This window comes from Mustela nigripes, chromosome 1 (assembly GCF_022355385.1).
Source record: "Mustela nigripes isolate SB6536 chromosome 1, MUSNIG.SB6536, whole genome shotgun sequence".
Lineage (NCBI taxonomy): Eukaryota > Metazoa > Chordata > Mammalia > Carnivora > Mustelidae > Mustela > Mustela nigripes.
In genome coordinates, this window is record NC_081557.1 from 180,433,134 (window position 1) to 180,446,537 (window position 13,404).

Genomic DNA, 13,404 nt, shown 5'->3' on the forward strand with positions numbered 1-13,404 from the left:
TATATATATATATATATATATATATATAAAGATACTCAGAAGTGGAACTTCTGGGTTGTATAAGTGTAGTTAAAGTTTATAAGGAACTGGCAAAATGATTTTCATAGTCATTATAATAATTCACATTTCTGTTAGTGTATGAGAATTCCAGTTGCTCCACATTCTCAGCAGAGTTTTATGTTGATAGTCTTTAATTTTAGCCCTTATAAAGAATGTACAGTGTTATTTCTGTGTGGTTTTAATTTGCATTTTGCTTATGATTAACAATGTTTTGAGTACTTTTTTGTGTACTAATTGGCCATTCTTTGGTATTTTTATTTTTGGTGAAGTGTATTCAGTTGTTTGCCCATTTTAAATTTGGTCATCTTTCTTATTAGTGAATTGCAGGAATTCTTCATTCTGCACATCAGTTCTTTATTTGATGTATGTGACTTGTTTTCTTCATTTTCTTAATGGTAAGCTTTAAACAGCAGAAGTTATTAATTTATTCTTATATGAATCCCATTTTATAACTTTTTTCTTCATGGTTTGTTTGATGTCTTATCTTCTTTTGTGTTATTTTTCTAAGAGAGAGAGAGTGTGTGTGTGCGTGTTGAAAAGTAGGGGGAGGGGCAGAGGGAAAAGGAGAGAGAATGTCAAGGGAGCTCCACCTTCTCACAGAGCCCTGGACCCCATGATCCCCAGGTCATGACCTGAGCCAAAATCAAGAGTCAGATTCTCAACCAGCTGAGCACCCCCAGTCACCCCTGTTTGATGTAGTAAGAAATCTTTATCTTCTCCAAAGTTGTTAAGATTTTCTCTTTTGTTTTTTTCTATAAGCTTTAGAGTTTTTGTGTGACTTGTTCTGATTTAATTGTGCTTTATGTGTAGTGGTGTCAAAGTTCATTTTTTCATATGGCCATCCAGTTGTTCCAGCACCTTGTTGAATAGACTCATCGTTCTCCATTAAATTACCTTTAAATTTTTGTCAATCAACCTTGTACGTAGAAAAGCTTTTTAAAATTTGATAGTCTAAGATGCTGGCGAGGATGCGGAGAAAGGGGAGCCCTTCTACACTGTTGGTGGGAATGCAAGCTGGTGCAACCACTCTGGAAAACAGCATGGAGGTTCCTCAAAAAGTTGAAATTAAAGCTACCCCATGACCCAGCAATTGCACTACTGGGTATTTACCCTAAAGAACAAACATAGTGATCTGAAGGGGCACGTGCACCTGAATGTTTATAGCAGCAATGTCCATAATAGCCAAACTGTGGAAAGAACCTAGATGTCCACCAACAGATGAATGGATAAAGAAGACGTAAATATATACAATGGAATACTATGCAGCCATCAAAAGAAGTGAAATCCTGCCATTTGCGATGACGTGGATGGAACTAGAGGCTACTATGCTTAGCGAAATAAGTCAGTAGGAGAAAGTGATCTATCATATGATCTCCCTAATATGAGGAAGTGGAGATGCAACATAGCAGGTTTGGGGGGGTAGGAAAAGATTAAATGAAACAAGATGGGATCGGGAGGGAGATAAACCATAAGAGACTCTTAATCTCACAAAACAAACTGAGGGTTGCCGGGGGGAGGGGCTCTGGAGAGGGTGGTGTGGTTATGGACATTGGGGAGGGTATGTACTATGGTGAGTGCTGTGAAGTATGTAAACAGTTCACAAACCTGTACCCCTGGGGCTAATAATACATTATATGTTTATTAAAAAAATTAAAAATTAAAAAAAATAAAATGAACATCAAGCAAAAAAAAATTTGATCGTCTAAATCTTGATATAGTGTGTACAATTTTTCTCAATTTTTAATAATGTTGAAAAGATGTTTATTAGACTAGTTTAAGACAAAAGTAATCCTATAATATGAACATTTAACTGCTAGCAATCTGAATTCCTTAAAATTTTTTAATATACAAATTAATTTAGTCTCTACTATTCAAATATGTAACACATTGATTACACGATTTTGTCTTGTTTTTATTCATTGTGGTTTTTTTTTGAAGGTTGGGACTAGATGGAAGGATGTGGTCTCCAAATGTATCCGATGTCATTTCCAGCCATTGCTTTTGTTTTACGCAAACCCTGATGGCACAGCAGTTTCTACAGAAGATGCACTTAGGCAGGTCATCAACTGGTCACATTATAAATCCGTTGCAGGAAATATGGGTAATTTTTATAAGTTCTTTTTAGTGTTCTTTATAGTATCATAGTCATACTGTGTATTAATAGAGTGAAGATAAAATTAATTTTGAGAATAATCTCAAAATTTAATTTCAGTAAAACAGAGTTCAGGAATATTAGATTATTTTGAGTTAATCTTTATAAAGAAGACTTTCCTCACCAGTGGCCTCTAAAACACCCTCAGGACCACCCACTTCTGTGGTAATAGGCACAGAGGGGATACTTGACTGGAAGCTCTTTCTAGCAGTACAAATTGAGAGTTAAAATAAGTTCTACACTAAAAAAGTCCAAAGGATATAGGCCATTTTTTTTAAATTTTTTTTTTTTAAGATTTTATTTATTTATTTGACAGAGAGAGATCACAAGTAGGCAGAGAGGCAGGCAGAGAGAGAGAGGAGGAAGCAGGCTCCCTGCTGAGCAGAGAACCCGATGCGGGACTCGATCCCAGGATCCTGAGATCATGACCTGAGCCGAAGGCAGCGGCTTAACCCACTGAGCCACCCAGGCACCCGGCCATTTTTAATGTATTGCAAAGCAGGTAGAAATCCTTCAAAAATGTCCGTCCTTTGAGTTTATAAGCAGTTATCCACCATATTTTAAAAAAAAAAAATTATTCAGGGGAGCCTGGCTGGCTCAGTCAGTGGAACATGCAACTCAATCTCAGGGTTGTGAGCCCAAGCCCCACATTGGATGTAGAAATTGCGTTTAAAAAAAAAAAAAAAAAAAAAAGATTCAGACTTCTTTTCTTTTGGTGGGGAAGAGGATGGGAATAATACATTTTTGTTTATCTTTTAAGGATGTGAAAAGTCCTCAGTTTATAAGTTAGATAATTCAAAAGAAAATGGATTTGGTGATCAGGCCAAACAGAGAGAAAATCAGAAACTTCAAACAGATAATATTTCATCATTTAGCCGGAGCCACATTCAAACAAGTGGTGGTAGAGGACCAGGTATGTGTTTAAATTGTCATTTTCACGTTGTCCCTGAGTAATTATGCTTCCCCCTTTCCTTTTTACTAAATCTGTAATTTCTGTTAAGTACCATAGAAAAAGAGGGTGCTTAACCTACTTCCCTACAACTAGATAACAAAATTTTGTCTTTTACACATTTCTCTGAGACTTGTAGTTTGATTTGAACTGGACTTGACTACTATTTGGGTTTCTCCATACTCTCAGAGCTGTAGTAGGCTGGAGGCAACCTGGACAGTTAGCAAAGAAAGTCATAATATGGCCTTCTTAGGAGTTAATTATGAACTTGGAGGGGAAAAACATGAGTTACTAATTTAGCATATATGCTAAATTTAAATTAACCATTAGTGAATGCAACAGTAGGAGTTCAAAATTATTATAATTGTAATTTATACCTAACCTCATTTTTATTCAACTCTGTCTTGTTATTGTCATCGCTCAACTTTAATTTTCACAAACCAAGTTCTGTGACTTGGGTCTAAATTGCAGCATGGTGTGTATAGTTATGGTTTAGAAATACATTGAACTCCGACGGGGCGCCTGGGTGGCTCAGTGGGTTAAGCCGCTGCCTTCGGCTCGGGTCATGATCTCAGGGTCCTGGGATCGAGTCCCGCATTGGGCTCTCTGCTCAGCGGAGAGCCTGCTTCCCTCTCTCTCTCTCTGCCTGCCTCTCTGACTACTTGTGATTTCTCTCTGTCAAATAAATAAATAGAAAATCTTAAAAAAAAAAAAAAAGAAATACATTGAACTCCGAGTAGGTGGATGTTCAGGATAATTTTATAAGCAGCTTTAAAATACATTAATGAGGGGTGCCTGGATGGCTCAGTGGGTTAAGCCTCTACCTTTGGCTCAGGTCATGGTCTTGGGATCCTGGGATTGAGGCCCACGTCAGGCTCTCTGCTTGGTCAGGAGCCTGCTTCCCCCTCTCTCTGTGCCTGCCTCTCTGCTTACTTGTGATCTCTTTCTCTCTCTCTGTCAAGTAAATAAAGTAAAATACATTAATGAAGTAATGTCTAACCATAAAACTAACCCATTTAATCAAGGGTGATAGGATCCAGAATTAACAGTTGTCATCAATAAAGAACTACAATAAATGCTTTTAAAAGTTCTTAAAAGTTCTTAATGGAACCTTTTACTGTCTCTGTTGTCATACTCTTAGATTAAGCTGTTTGTCAAAAGATAACTACTTTTAAGCCCAGAAACTGTGTATGTGATAACAAACACAAACATTAGAACCAGGCAACTTGGGTTCATAAGCCAGTTTCTAAATTTACAAGCTTTGTGACCTTGGGCAAATTTTTAACTTTTCTCTGCCTCAGTTTCCTGATCCACAGTGGAGACAATAATTGCCCCTACCTCAAAGAATTAAATGAGTTAAGACTTACAATAGTGTCTGACTTATAATAGTCACACATAGTGACCACTCATTTAGCTTCAGCCTTTATTATTTCAGTGCAAGATCTCTTTTTTCCATTACCTGGCTTTAGGAGCTATAGAAGAAGTTTTAAAAGCCAACATGCATCTCCAGTGTGAGGATAAATCACATTGAGTTTTTTGGTTAAACAGAAAAATGAGTTCATAGTATACTTTATATTTTGTTTTAAATATATAGCATCTTAAAATTTTTATAGTTCAGTTCATACTTTTGAGCAATTTGAAAACTGATCTATATCATTTATAAGAATGATTTCTTTTACAGTTAAGTTAAGTCACAGTGATCAAAGGGAAAAAATAAAAGACATTTCCAGAGAATGTGCTTTAAAAGCCATTGAACAGAGGAACATACTTTCCTCACAAAGGAAAGATTTGGAGAGGGAACAAAGAAAAGATTTGGGCCGACACAGAGGTAAGTTTAAGAGCTTAATAGTATTCATTTGAAAAGGAGTTGCTAAAATCTTATTTTTAAACTAGATTTTATAACTTTAATACAACTTAATATAATTTATTTATATTTGTTATATATATCTGTTTACATGTTATGTTACATATCTCAATATGATGTCTTTAATATACCTATTAAATCTGTGAATATGCAATGTTTCTGGTTCTTATTTAATTCTGGCCGGGAATATTTGTGCTTATTCTGATGGTTTAACTTTCCTTTTAGTTACACATTCAGTTCCCCCATATGGTACATTCAAATAAGAAAGAAGGTTATAAAATTATGTGAGAAAAGCAGCCTCTCATCTTTCCCTCTGTTAATAGTGTGCAGTTCATTATGAGCATGCCTTACTCTTTATGGCTTTATCCTCTTTTCTTTATGGACATACCATAATTTAAATGATCCTTGCTAGACTTTGAAACCTGATTTAAGATTTTTGCTGCAGTGATATCCTTTTACATGCACCTTTGTGTACTTTTTTGTGTATAGCTAGAGCATGAAATTATTTCTGGAGAATTGCTGGGTTAAGGAGTGTTTATTCTTAATTTTGATGGCTATGGCTTACCTGCTCTCCTAAAAGACTGAACCAGTCTACACTCCCACTAATTGAGTGATTATCTGCTTCTTCACACTCTTAGCAGAAGTTGGCTTAACAAACTTTAAATCTTTACCAGTATAAGAGATGGAAAATACTTTTATTATTAAAATTTTCATTAATGATAAATGAGATAGAATACTGTTTATTTGTTTTTTTAAGGCTTTAATTATGATCTACTTTAGAGGTCATTTTTTAAAATCAGTATATAACTGCTTACCTTACAAATGCCTCTCATAAACATAGAGAATGAGGAAAACACTTTTCAATGTCAAATCACTATGTGATATAATATAAATCTTATAATTACTATTCACTTATTACTGCTTAACATTTCTTCTCAAACAAGGTATTTGGCTTGTAACTAAAAAGTATCTCTGAAGAGTATTCATTTGTATCTTTATTTAATTATTTAAAGGTTTGGTTGATGAAGACCTTCCACATTTCAAGTCTGGATCACCTCCTGCCCCAAATGGCTTTAGACAATATGGAAACCCACATCTCTATCATAGTCAAGGAAGAGGACCATGTAAACATGACCGAGTTGCCCATCAGAGTCGAGCTTCTGCACAAACACTGGGTTCAAGTAAATCCCAGATTCTTGCCCCAGGAGAGAAAGTAACTGGCAAAGTTAAGAGTGACAGTGGCACTGGATATGATACAGACAGCAGCCAAGATTCTAGGGATAAAGGAAGCAGCTATAGTGGCAGTAGTAAAAGCCGGACCCGAAGTTGGAAACCTATGAGAGAAACGTTAAATGTTGATAGTATTTTTAATGAAAGTGAAAAAAGGCAGCATAGTCCAAGACATAAACCAAGTATTAGTAACAAACCTAAATGTAGCAAAGATCAGAGCCTTAACAATTGGCCAAAAGACAACCTAAAGCAAAAATGTTTAATGACCATATATGAAGATGAAATGAAGCAGGAAATAGGAAGCAGGAGTTCCCTTGAATCTAATGGAAAAGGAGCAGAGAAAAATAAAGGCCTCAATGAGACTAAAGTTCATGGTGACAATTGGCAGATGCAAAGGACTGAGTCTGGATATGAAAGTAGTGATCACGTCAGTAATGGATCTGCCAATTTGGATTCACCTGTTATCGATGGAAATGGCACAGTAATGGATATCAGTGGTGTTAAAGAAACAGTATCCTGCAGGTAATGCGCATATTAAATGAATGATTTTTCCCCATCATTCTCTCCTGTTACGTGAAGTAATTTCAAAGTCTTGGTTCGATTAAGTGTAATGGAAAGAGCTTGACTGCAGAGTGAAGAGACCTGAGATATTGCAAGTTATTTGATATTTCAGGGTTTTTATTTTTAATGTTTATTTCCTGATTCCAAAAATATTTTTAGGAAATTTTAAAAGTACAGAAATACATTGTTATTGTTGCCACTGATAACTATTAATACATACTACAGGTTTCAAAGCATAGTTTAAATTGGCTGCATCTTAAGTCATTAAGCTAATTATTTAAATCTTTGGTCTCTTTAATGTCCATTATCCCATCTCTAACATCGGTAACTCAGAGCTGGGATATTTTCTACTTTCATAGCCAGTTTCATGGAGGAGAGATTTATTTCCTTCAGCAAATGTAAAAGAATGCAGCCAAATAACTAAGTCTCTGTTCAATTAATTTTTAATTAATTCTGAATGTATTTGTATATTACTGTTAGCAGTACATTTGCCCTTTTCTTTGTAACCTCTAAAATATGTCCACAGCTTAATTGGCTGATTTCTTACATCAGTCTAGTCACAATTTCTGCTTTTAACCCACCTAAGACATCTTAATTTGTTATTAGTTGATGTTTTTATCACATTTATTATTAAAAAGCCAGATTTGCAAAAATCAAATGTTTGTATTTTATTAAAATAATCGTTGCAATAAGGACTTCGGAAAACTTTTTCGTTTGGCAGAGTAATTTCATAACACAACTCAAAAAGGAGTAGCCTAGGGTAGTAGAAAGATCAGGGCTTTGCAACCAGATAGACTTGGATTTTAAGTATTGGGCAAATGGATTTGACTTTGACAACCTTAATCGCCTATTATAAAATGAAGATAATAACTATTTTTAAGTGTTGTTGTAGAGATGTAAATTAAATAATGCAGATTAATCCCCTAGAACAACACATGTCATATAATAATTGTTTAACACATGTTATTTCCTTTCTTTTTCTCAGATTCTAACTAAAATAATAATTCATGATAGCTGATGTATTTGGTATGTTTTCTTCTGTGTTTTAGTGACCAGGTGAAGACAAACAACCTAAATATAGAATGTGTCAGCTCTTCCTCCCAACAGAACAAAAACTACTTTGAAGGTAAAATTTTACTTACATATATTGTAATAGTAGCTGTAAAGAATAAGTTGTAATAAAAGTAAAGAAGCTAAGAACAGTCCTGTTACTGATAAGATATGAGTAATGAGGATGGAAGTTGATAGAGTTAATGCTTTTAAAGGCTTTGAAAGGATGGGAGTAGCCACTTCAGGCAACTGGCAAAGAGGGGAGTGTGTTAATCAGGATAGGCTGGGTTCTGGGATACACAGTGGTAATAACTTCAAAATCTCGGGGTCAATACCTGAGATTTTTGTTGGTAGTATATGACCAGTGGAGGTCCTCGTGGAGCCTCCTCTTAACTACACTCAGGGCCCCACGCTAATGAGATTCCATCTCCATAGATGCTTCTCTGAACCTTGCAGTATTGTGGGGAGAGGAGATTGAAGGAGGACACAGAAATCACTTAAAACTTCAACCCAGAAGTGATACATGTACTTCCACTCACATCTCATTAGCGAAGGCAAGTCTTATAGATAAGCCTAATTTCAAAGAGGGTGGGAAAGTAGTCTTAACCTGTGCCTGGAAGGGGATCTGTAATATGTTGGACAGTCCTAATGTCTGCCATAGGAGTTAGGGACAGGATAGAAAAATGGATAAGCAACCTGTTGGAAAAGTTCAGTTTGGAAGTAGTAAATATATTATTGGGGTGGCATTATTATAGGTGATCCATTACTCACACATAGCATTTTTGAATGTGTACAGAATTCAGGCTTCTAATGAGAGGATATACCTGAAGGATTTGGGGGAGAAGGATGAAGGAAAAGGATGAAAAAGGGGATTATTGAGGTTGCAATCAAAAACAGTATTTTCAAAGGTTAGAATTCAGAGGATTAGAAGAGATAAAATTTTTCACAATAAAAATAGCCGTGTAGAACAAATTTTAAAGTTTGTTTTTAATCTATCATTCTTAAGGCTTTTGTGGGGATTATTTTAAGGTTACAGACTTTGAATATGATTAAATGTTAAATTATTTTGTTTTTATCAAGTGGTATAATATCAGAAGGAAACATATTAAGGAAATAACTTTCCTTTCCTATATAAAATGTCTCGCCTCTTTTAAAAATCTGATAAGTCTGGTAAGCAAGTATTACAGGAAACAGTAAAGGGCTGGCCAGAAGTCAACAGCAGAAGTCAGTGAAATTGAACAATAACTACAAGTTCAGTACTTTCTACAAAATGATGCTTGCTTCCTGAGAGTAATAAAAACACAACACCAGAGAGATTTTGATGGTCAAGAATGCATTGCTGTAAGAGCTTTGCCGTGGGTTTCCCCATTTAATATGAAAGAGTGTGTGTGTAACCTATTTGAAAATGTGTTTTTTATTGTGGAAAAAAAGATATTTTTTATTGTGATAAAATACACATAACAAAATTTGCCATTCTAACCATTTTTAAGAGACAGGTCAGTGTTATTAAGAACATTCACATTGTTACAACCATTATTAGCATCCACCTTCAGAACTCTTTCAACTTCTCAGACTGAAATTCTGTGCCATTAAACAGCTATTTCCCCCTCCCTCCCAGTCCCCGGTAACCACCATTCTACTTTCTGTCTCTATGAATTTGACTACTCTGGATACCTCAGATAAATAGAATCATACAGTACTTGTTTTTTGTGACTGACTTATTTCACTTAACATAATGTTCTCAGATTCATTCCTGTTGTGGCATGTGTCAGAATTTAACTTCTTTTTAAGGCTGAGTAATGTTACATTATATACACATTTTGTTTATCCATTCATCTACTGATGGACATTTGGGTTGTTCCTGTCTTTTGGCTATAGTGAGTAATGCTCCTATGAACATTGGTATACAAATACCCGAGACTCCTGCATTCATTTCTTTTTGAGTATATACCCAGAAGTGCAATTGCAGGATTCTGTGGTAATTATGTGTTTAATTTTTTTGAGGAACCACCACACTGTTTTCTACAGCTGCTGGGTTATTTTACATTCCCATCAGCAGTGCACAAAGGTTCCAACTTCTCCATATTTTCACTAACACTTAACTCTCTTCTGGGATTTTGTTTTGATAATTATCACTAATCACTAATGAGTGTGCAGTTGTTTCTTTTTGTGGTTTTGTGTAGCCCACTTATTTAACCGCATAAATTATGTTAAAGGACACCTGGGTGGCTCTGTCCTTAAGTGTCTGCCTTCAGTTTAGGTCATGATCCCAAGGTCCTGGGATGGCCCCCTCCACCCCCCATTGGGCCCCCTGCTCAGCGGGGAGCCCGCTTCTCCCTTTCCCATTCCCCACTGCTTGTGTTTCCTCTCTCACTGTGTCTCTCGCTGTCAAATAAGTAAAATCTTTTTTAAAAAGTTGTATTATGTTAAAATTATTTCTTACTTAGAAATGTCAAAACCTGCAATAGTTCTTTAAGCTGGTCTTTGCTTTGAGAATTGTTAATGTTCCTGCCTTACGGTGTCTCTTTGCATTACCCTCCCTGACTCTTTGAGAATGTGGTATAGGAATTTTTTTTTTCCCAAGCTAAAAACATACCCTGTGTGGATTTTGTTTTCAGTAAGACACAATTTAATTCTTTGTGATTTGCTATGACTTTCTTGGGCATGACTTTTCTCCTACTTATTTGTAAAATGGGGGCACATTTATTGGCCTGAAGAATCACTTTCTATAAATAGCTAACAGATTTAGAAAGCTAAAGAGCTTTAGAAATTTTTTTATTTTCATATTTTCTTTGATATTTAAGTGAGTTTTAACACAATCCAAACAAGTTTGCTTGATGTCAGAGAACTAAAAATCTATAGTAGTGCCATTGTAATTATTTCATTGGTATTTTTGTCGTTGACAAAGATTTTACATAGGTTTCTCTGCCTATGTCATTATGGGTTTGAATGCTGCCTAAAGCCATTATTTGGGAACATTGTTCAAATTTACACAGTGCCATTTAGATTATTTTAGCTCCTCTTTTAAAACGGGTCACTGATCAGGAGAATTTCAGATGCCTTAAATGACATTCAAGACAGAAGACTTTATATGTTCAAAACTACATGGTTGGGAGAAAGTATCACATATTGTAAGAATACAGGTAGTTTGGTCTATGCAAGGCTGAGAGCGAATATGGAAATTGTAAGATGATAGTTAAGAGAGTGGACAGAAGCCAACTCATGATGAAATTTTTATGCTATTTTTAAATCCTACAGTAAGTGGAAAGGCACCAGAGGACAAGGAGAGTAATACACTCCAGTTCACATTTTAGAAAGACTGTGGCAATGTAGAGAGTGAATTTGGAGCAGTGAGAGAAATAGTAGTTAGATGACTGTTGGGACAGCCTGGAAAGAAAAGGTGAGGACATAAACTAAGGCAGTACCAGTATCACAAAAGAAGATTTGAGAGTTTATAAGGAAGTGTAGACAGTGGAGTCAGTTTTTATGACAGATGTACAAAAGGGAGGAAGAGGAGAAGCTGGGGATAGCTGTTATTTGAGACTTACATAAGTAAATCACAGTGTACCAAATCAAGGAATATAGAAGAAGAAACAACTTTTGGGGGATGAGAGGAAGATGCCAAATTTATTTTTTGATTTATCATCTAGGTGAATAGATTTATTAGGCTGTTAAGGACGTATGTCTACAACTCAGGAGAGAGGATTCGTTCGGTAACCAGCCACATATATGGGAATTGAATGCCATAGACATGGACTGTATCACTCAGGAGAAAGGGAGACAAAGGAAAAGAAGAGACAAAGGAAAAAACGTGGGGTTTGCTAAATAAGAGAGATGAGCTAAGGATAGAGAGAAGGAACAACTTTGGGAAGTATGAGGAGTAGCTAAAAGGATGAGAAAAAAAAAAAAAGGAGAGAAGATTATCACAGGGAAACCAGGAAAATGGGGAGTTTCAAGAAGACAGGTTGCCACAGATTGAGCAGAATATGGACTAAAAAATGCAGGTTTGATTAGCAGTAAGTCATTAGTGATAGAGGAAAAGCAGTATAAGAGGAACATTAGAAATAGGAGCAAGCTTGAGGTAGACTGAAGTATTTAGAAATAGTAAAGGGCCATGGTGTTTTTAACTTCAAGTGGTTCAGAAAAAAATGTTAATGGGTGAATCTGGGTAAAAGATATACAGGTAATTTTTGTAGTAGTTTTAATCTCTTGGTTCTTCTGAACTTTTTGAAATTATTTTCAAATAAACGTCTTAGGAAATTAGAGTACAATGTAAAGTTAATGAAACAAGTAAACAAATGTCAATGTAGTAGTACTTAGAGGACAAAGAAGCAACCAAGAGCTTAGTTTTGCATTTATGTTACAGAGCATAAGGAACTAATGATGCATAAGAGAAGAGAAAGGTGTTAAGATAAGAATAAACAGACCAGTAACTGATGGAGTAAGATCTCTGGAGGTAGAAGGAAAATGAAACAAAGAAGGTAGAAAGGCCAGTTAAAATCTTGTGATTTTTTTCCAAAGTATTCAAATTTTATTAACACTTTTTTAAACTGTAAATCAGATCATTGATTAGATTATTGCTCTTGTATGTTTAGGCTTTATAATCGTAGTTTTGCTGTTATATTTTGAAATCCCTCTATGCAACAAGAGTGAAGATTACATTGTCTAGAACAGCAGTTTGGTTTTATTGGTGCCTAAGCCTATTTTAAATATAGATCTTCTTTTCAGATGAAACATATATTTTGGGCTTTTAAACTATTTCACTATTGGGCTTTTTAAAATAAAGTATCAAAATTAGTATTATTAACTAACGCTTCTTGCCTTGATGTTAAGGTGTCTTCTGTGCCAAGTGTAAAAATCAGACCATTTTAGATTTGCAAAGAACTTGGAGCCAAAATTCCCAGTAAAGACACATGGATGTTTATGTCAGCAGAAGAGAAAAATAACACATCTATTTTTAAGTTAGTTGGAATTCTGAAGTCAAACCACTTGGTTGAATGCCTGCCATCGTGATATTAAAATTTCAAACATATTTATAAGACCTCTGCTGCCTCCTGCTGTCTGTTATATGGATACATTAATAATAGTAAAGAGGTTTTTAAGAATTGTTTTTTCTGGTGTTTGTGAATAATAAACCTGGAATTATGGATAAGTTAAACATTCTGAAGTTAAAATCAAGGTGAATGGATAATTATAATGTAATTTCAACTTAAATTTTCCAGGCTAAAGAATTATTGAAGTTCTTTTTGACATTACTTCCCCTGCCCCCCATAAAGTAGCTATTGAAGAGAGGCTGTTTTATGAGCCTTGGCAGTGGGTTAGGCTTACAAGCAACTAACACTCTTTGGGATAAATTATACTGCCTTTTATTTTTAAGATTTGTATTAGTGTGGCAATTGATAGACTCAAGATAGGTCAGGGGGAAAGGTAAGAAGAATTGATCGTAGCTTATACTTACCTAGTCCTGATTCTGTGAGTCAGGAACATGGTGAACAAGGTGGGGATATTTACAAGAAGAAAAAACAGTTTTGTTTTCCA

At 35.3% G+C, this 13,404-nt stretch overlaps 1 protein-coding gene across 2 annotated transcripts in view; it reads left to right on the forward strand.

The window, feature by feature from the left end:
- The window catches only part of USP53 (ubiquitin specific peptidase 53), a 67,591-nt gene that overhangs the window by 47,681 nt on the left and 6,506 nt on the right, over positions 1 to 13,404 (forward strand). Inside the window, exons 10-14 of one of the 2 annotated variants that reach the window (XM_059377855.1) lie at positions 1,999 to 2,161; positions 2,973 to 3,125; positions 4,843 to 4,989; positions 6,039 to 6,777; positions 7,866 to 7,942. In XM_059377855.1, the coding sequence (XP_059233838.1) occupies positions 1,999 to 2,161; positions 2,973 to 3,125; positions 4,843 to 4,989; positions 6,039 to 6,777; positions 7,866 to 7,942 (1,279 nt within the window). The remainder of the gene's footprint in view (positions 1 to 1,998; positions 2,162 to 2,972; positions 3,126 to 4,842; positions 4,990 to 6,038; positions 6,778 to 7,865; positions 7,943 to 13,404) is intronic. The other variant, XM_059377860.1, reaches the window with a different exon arrangement.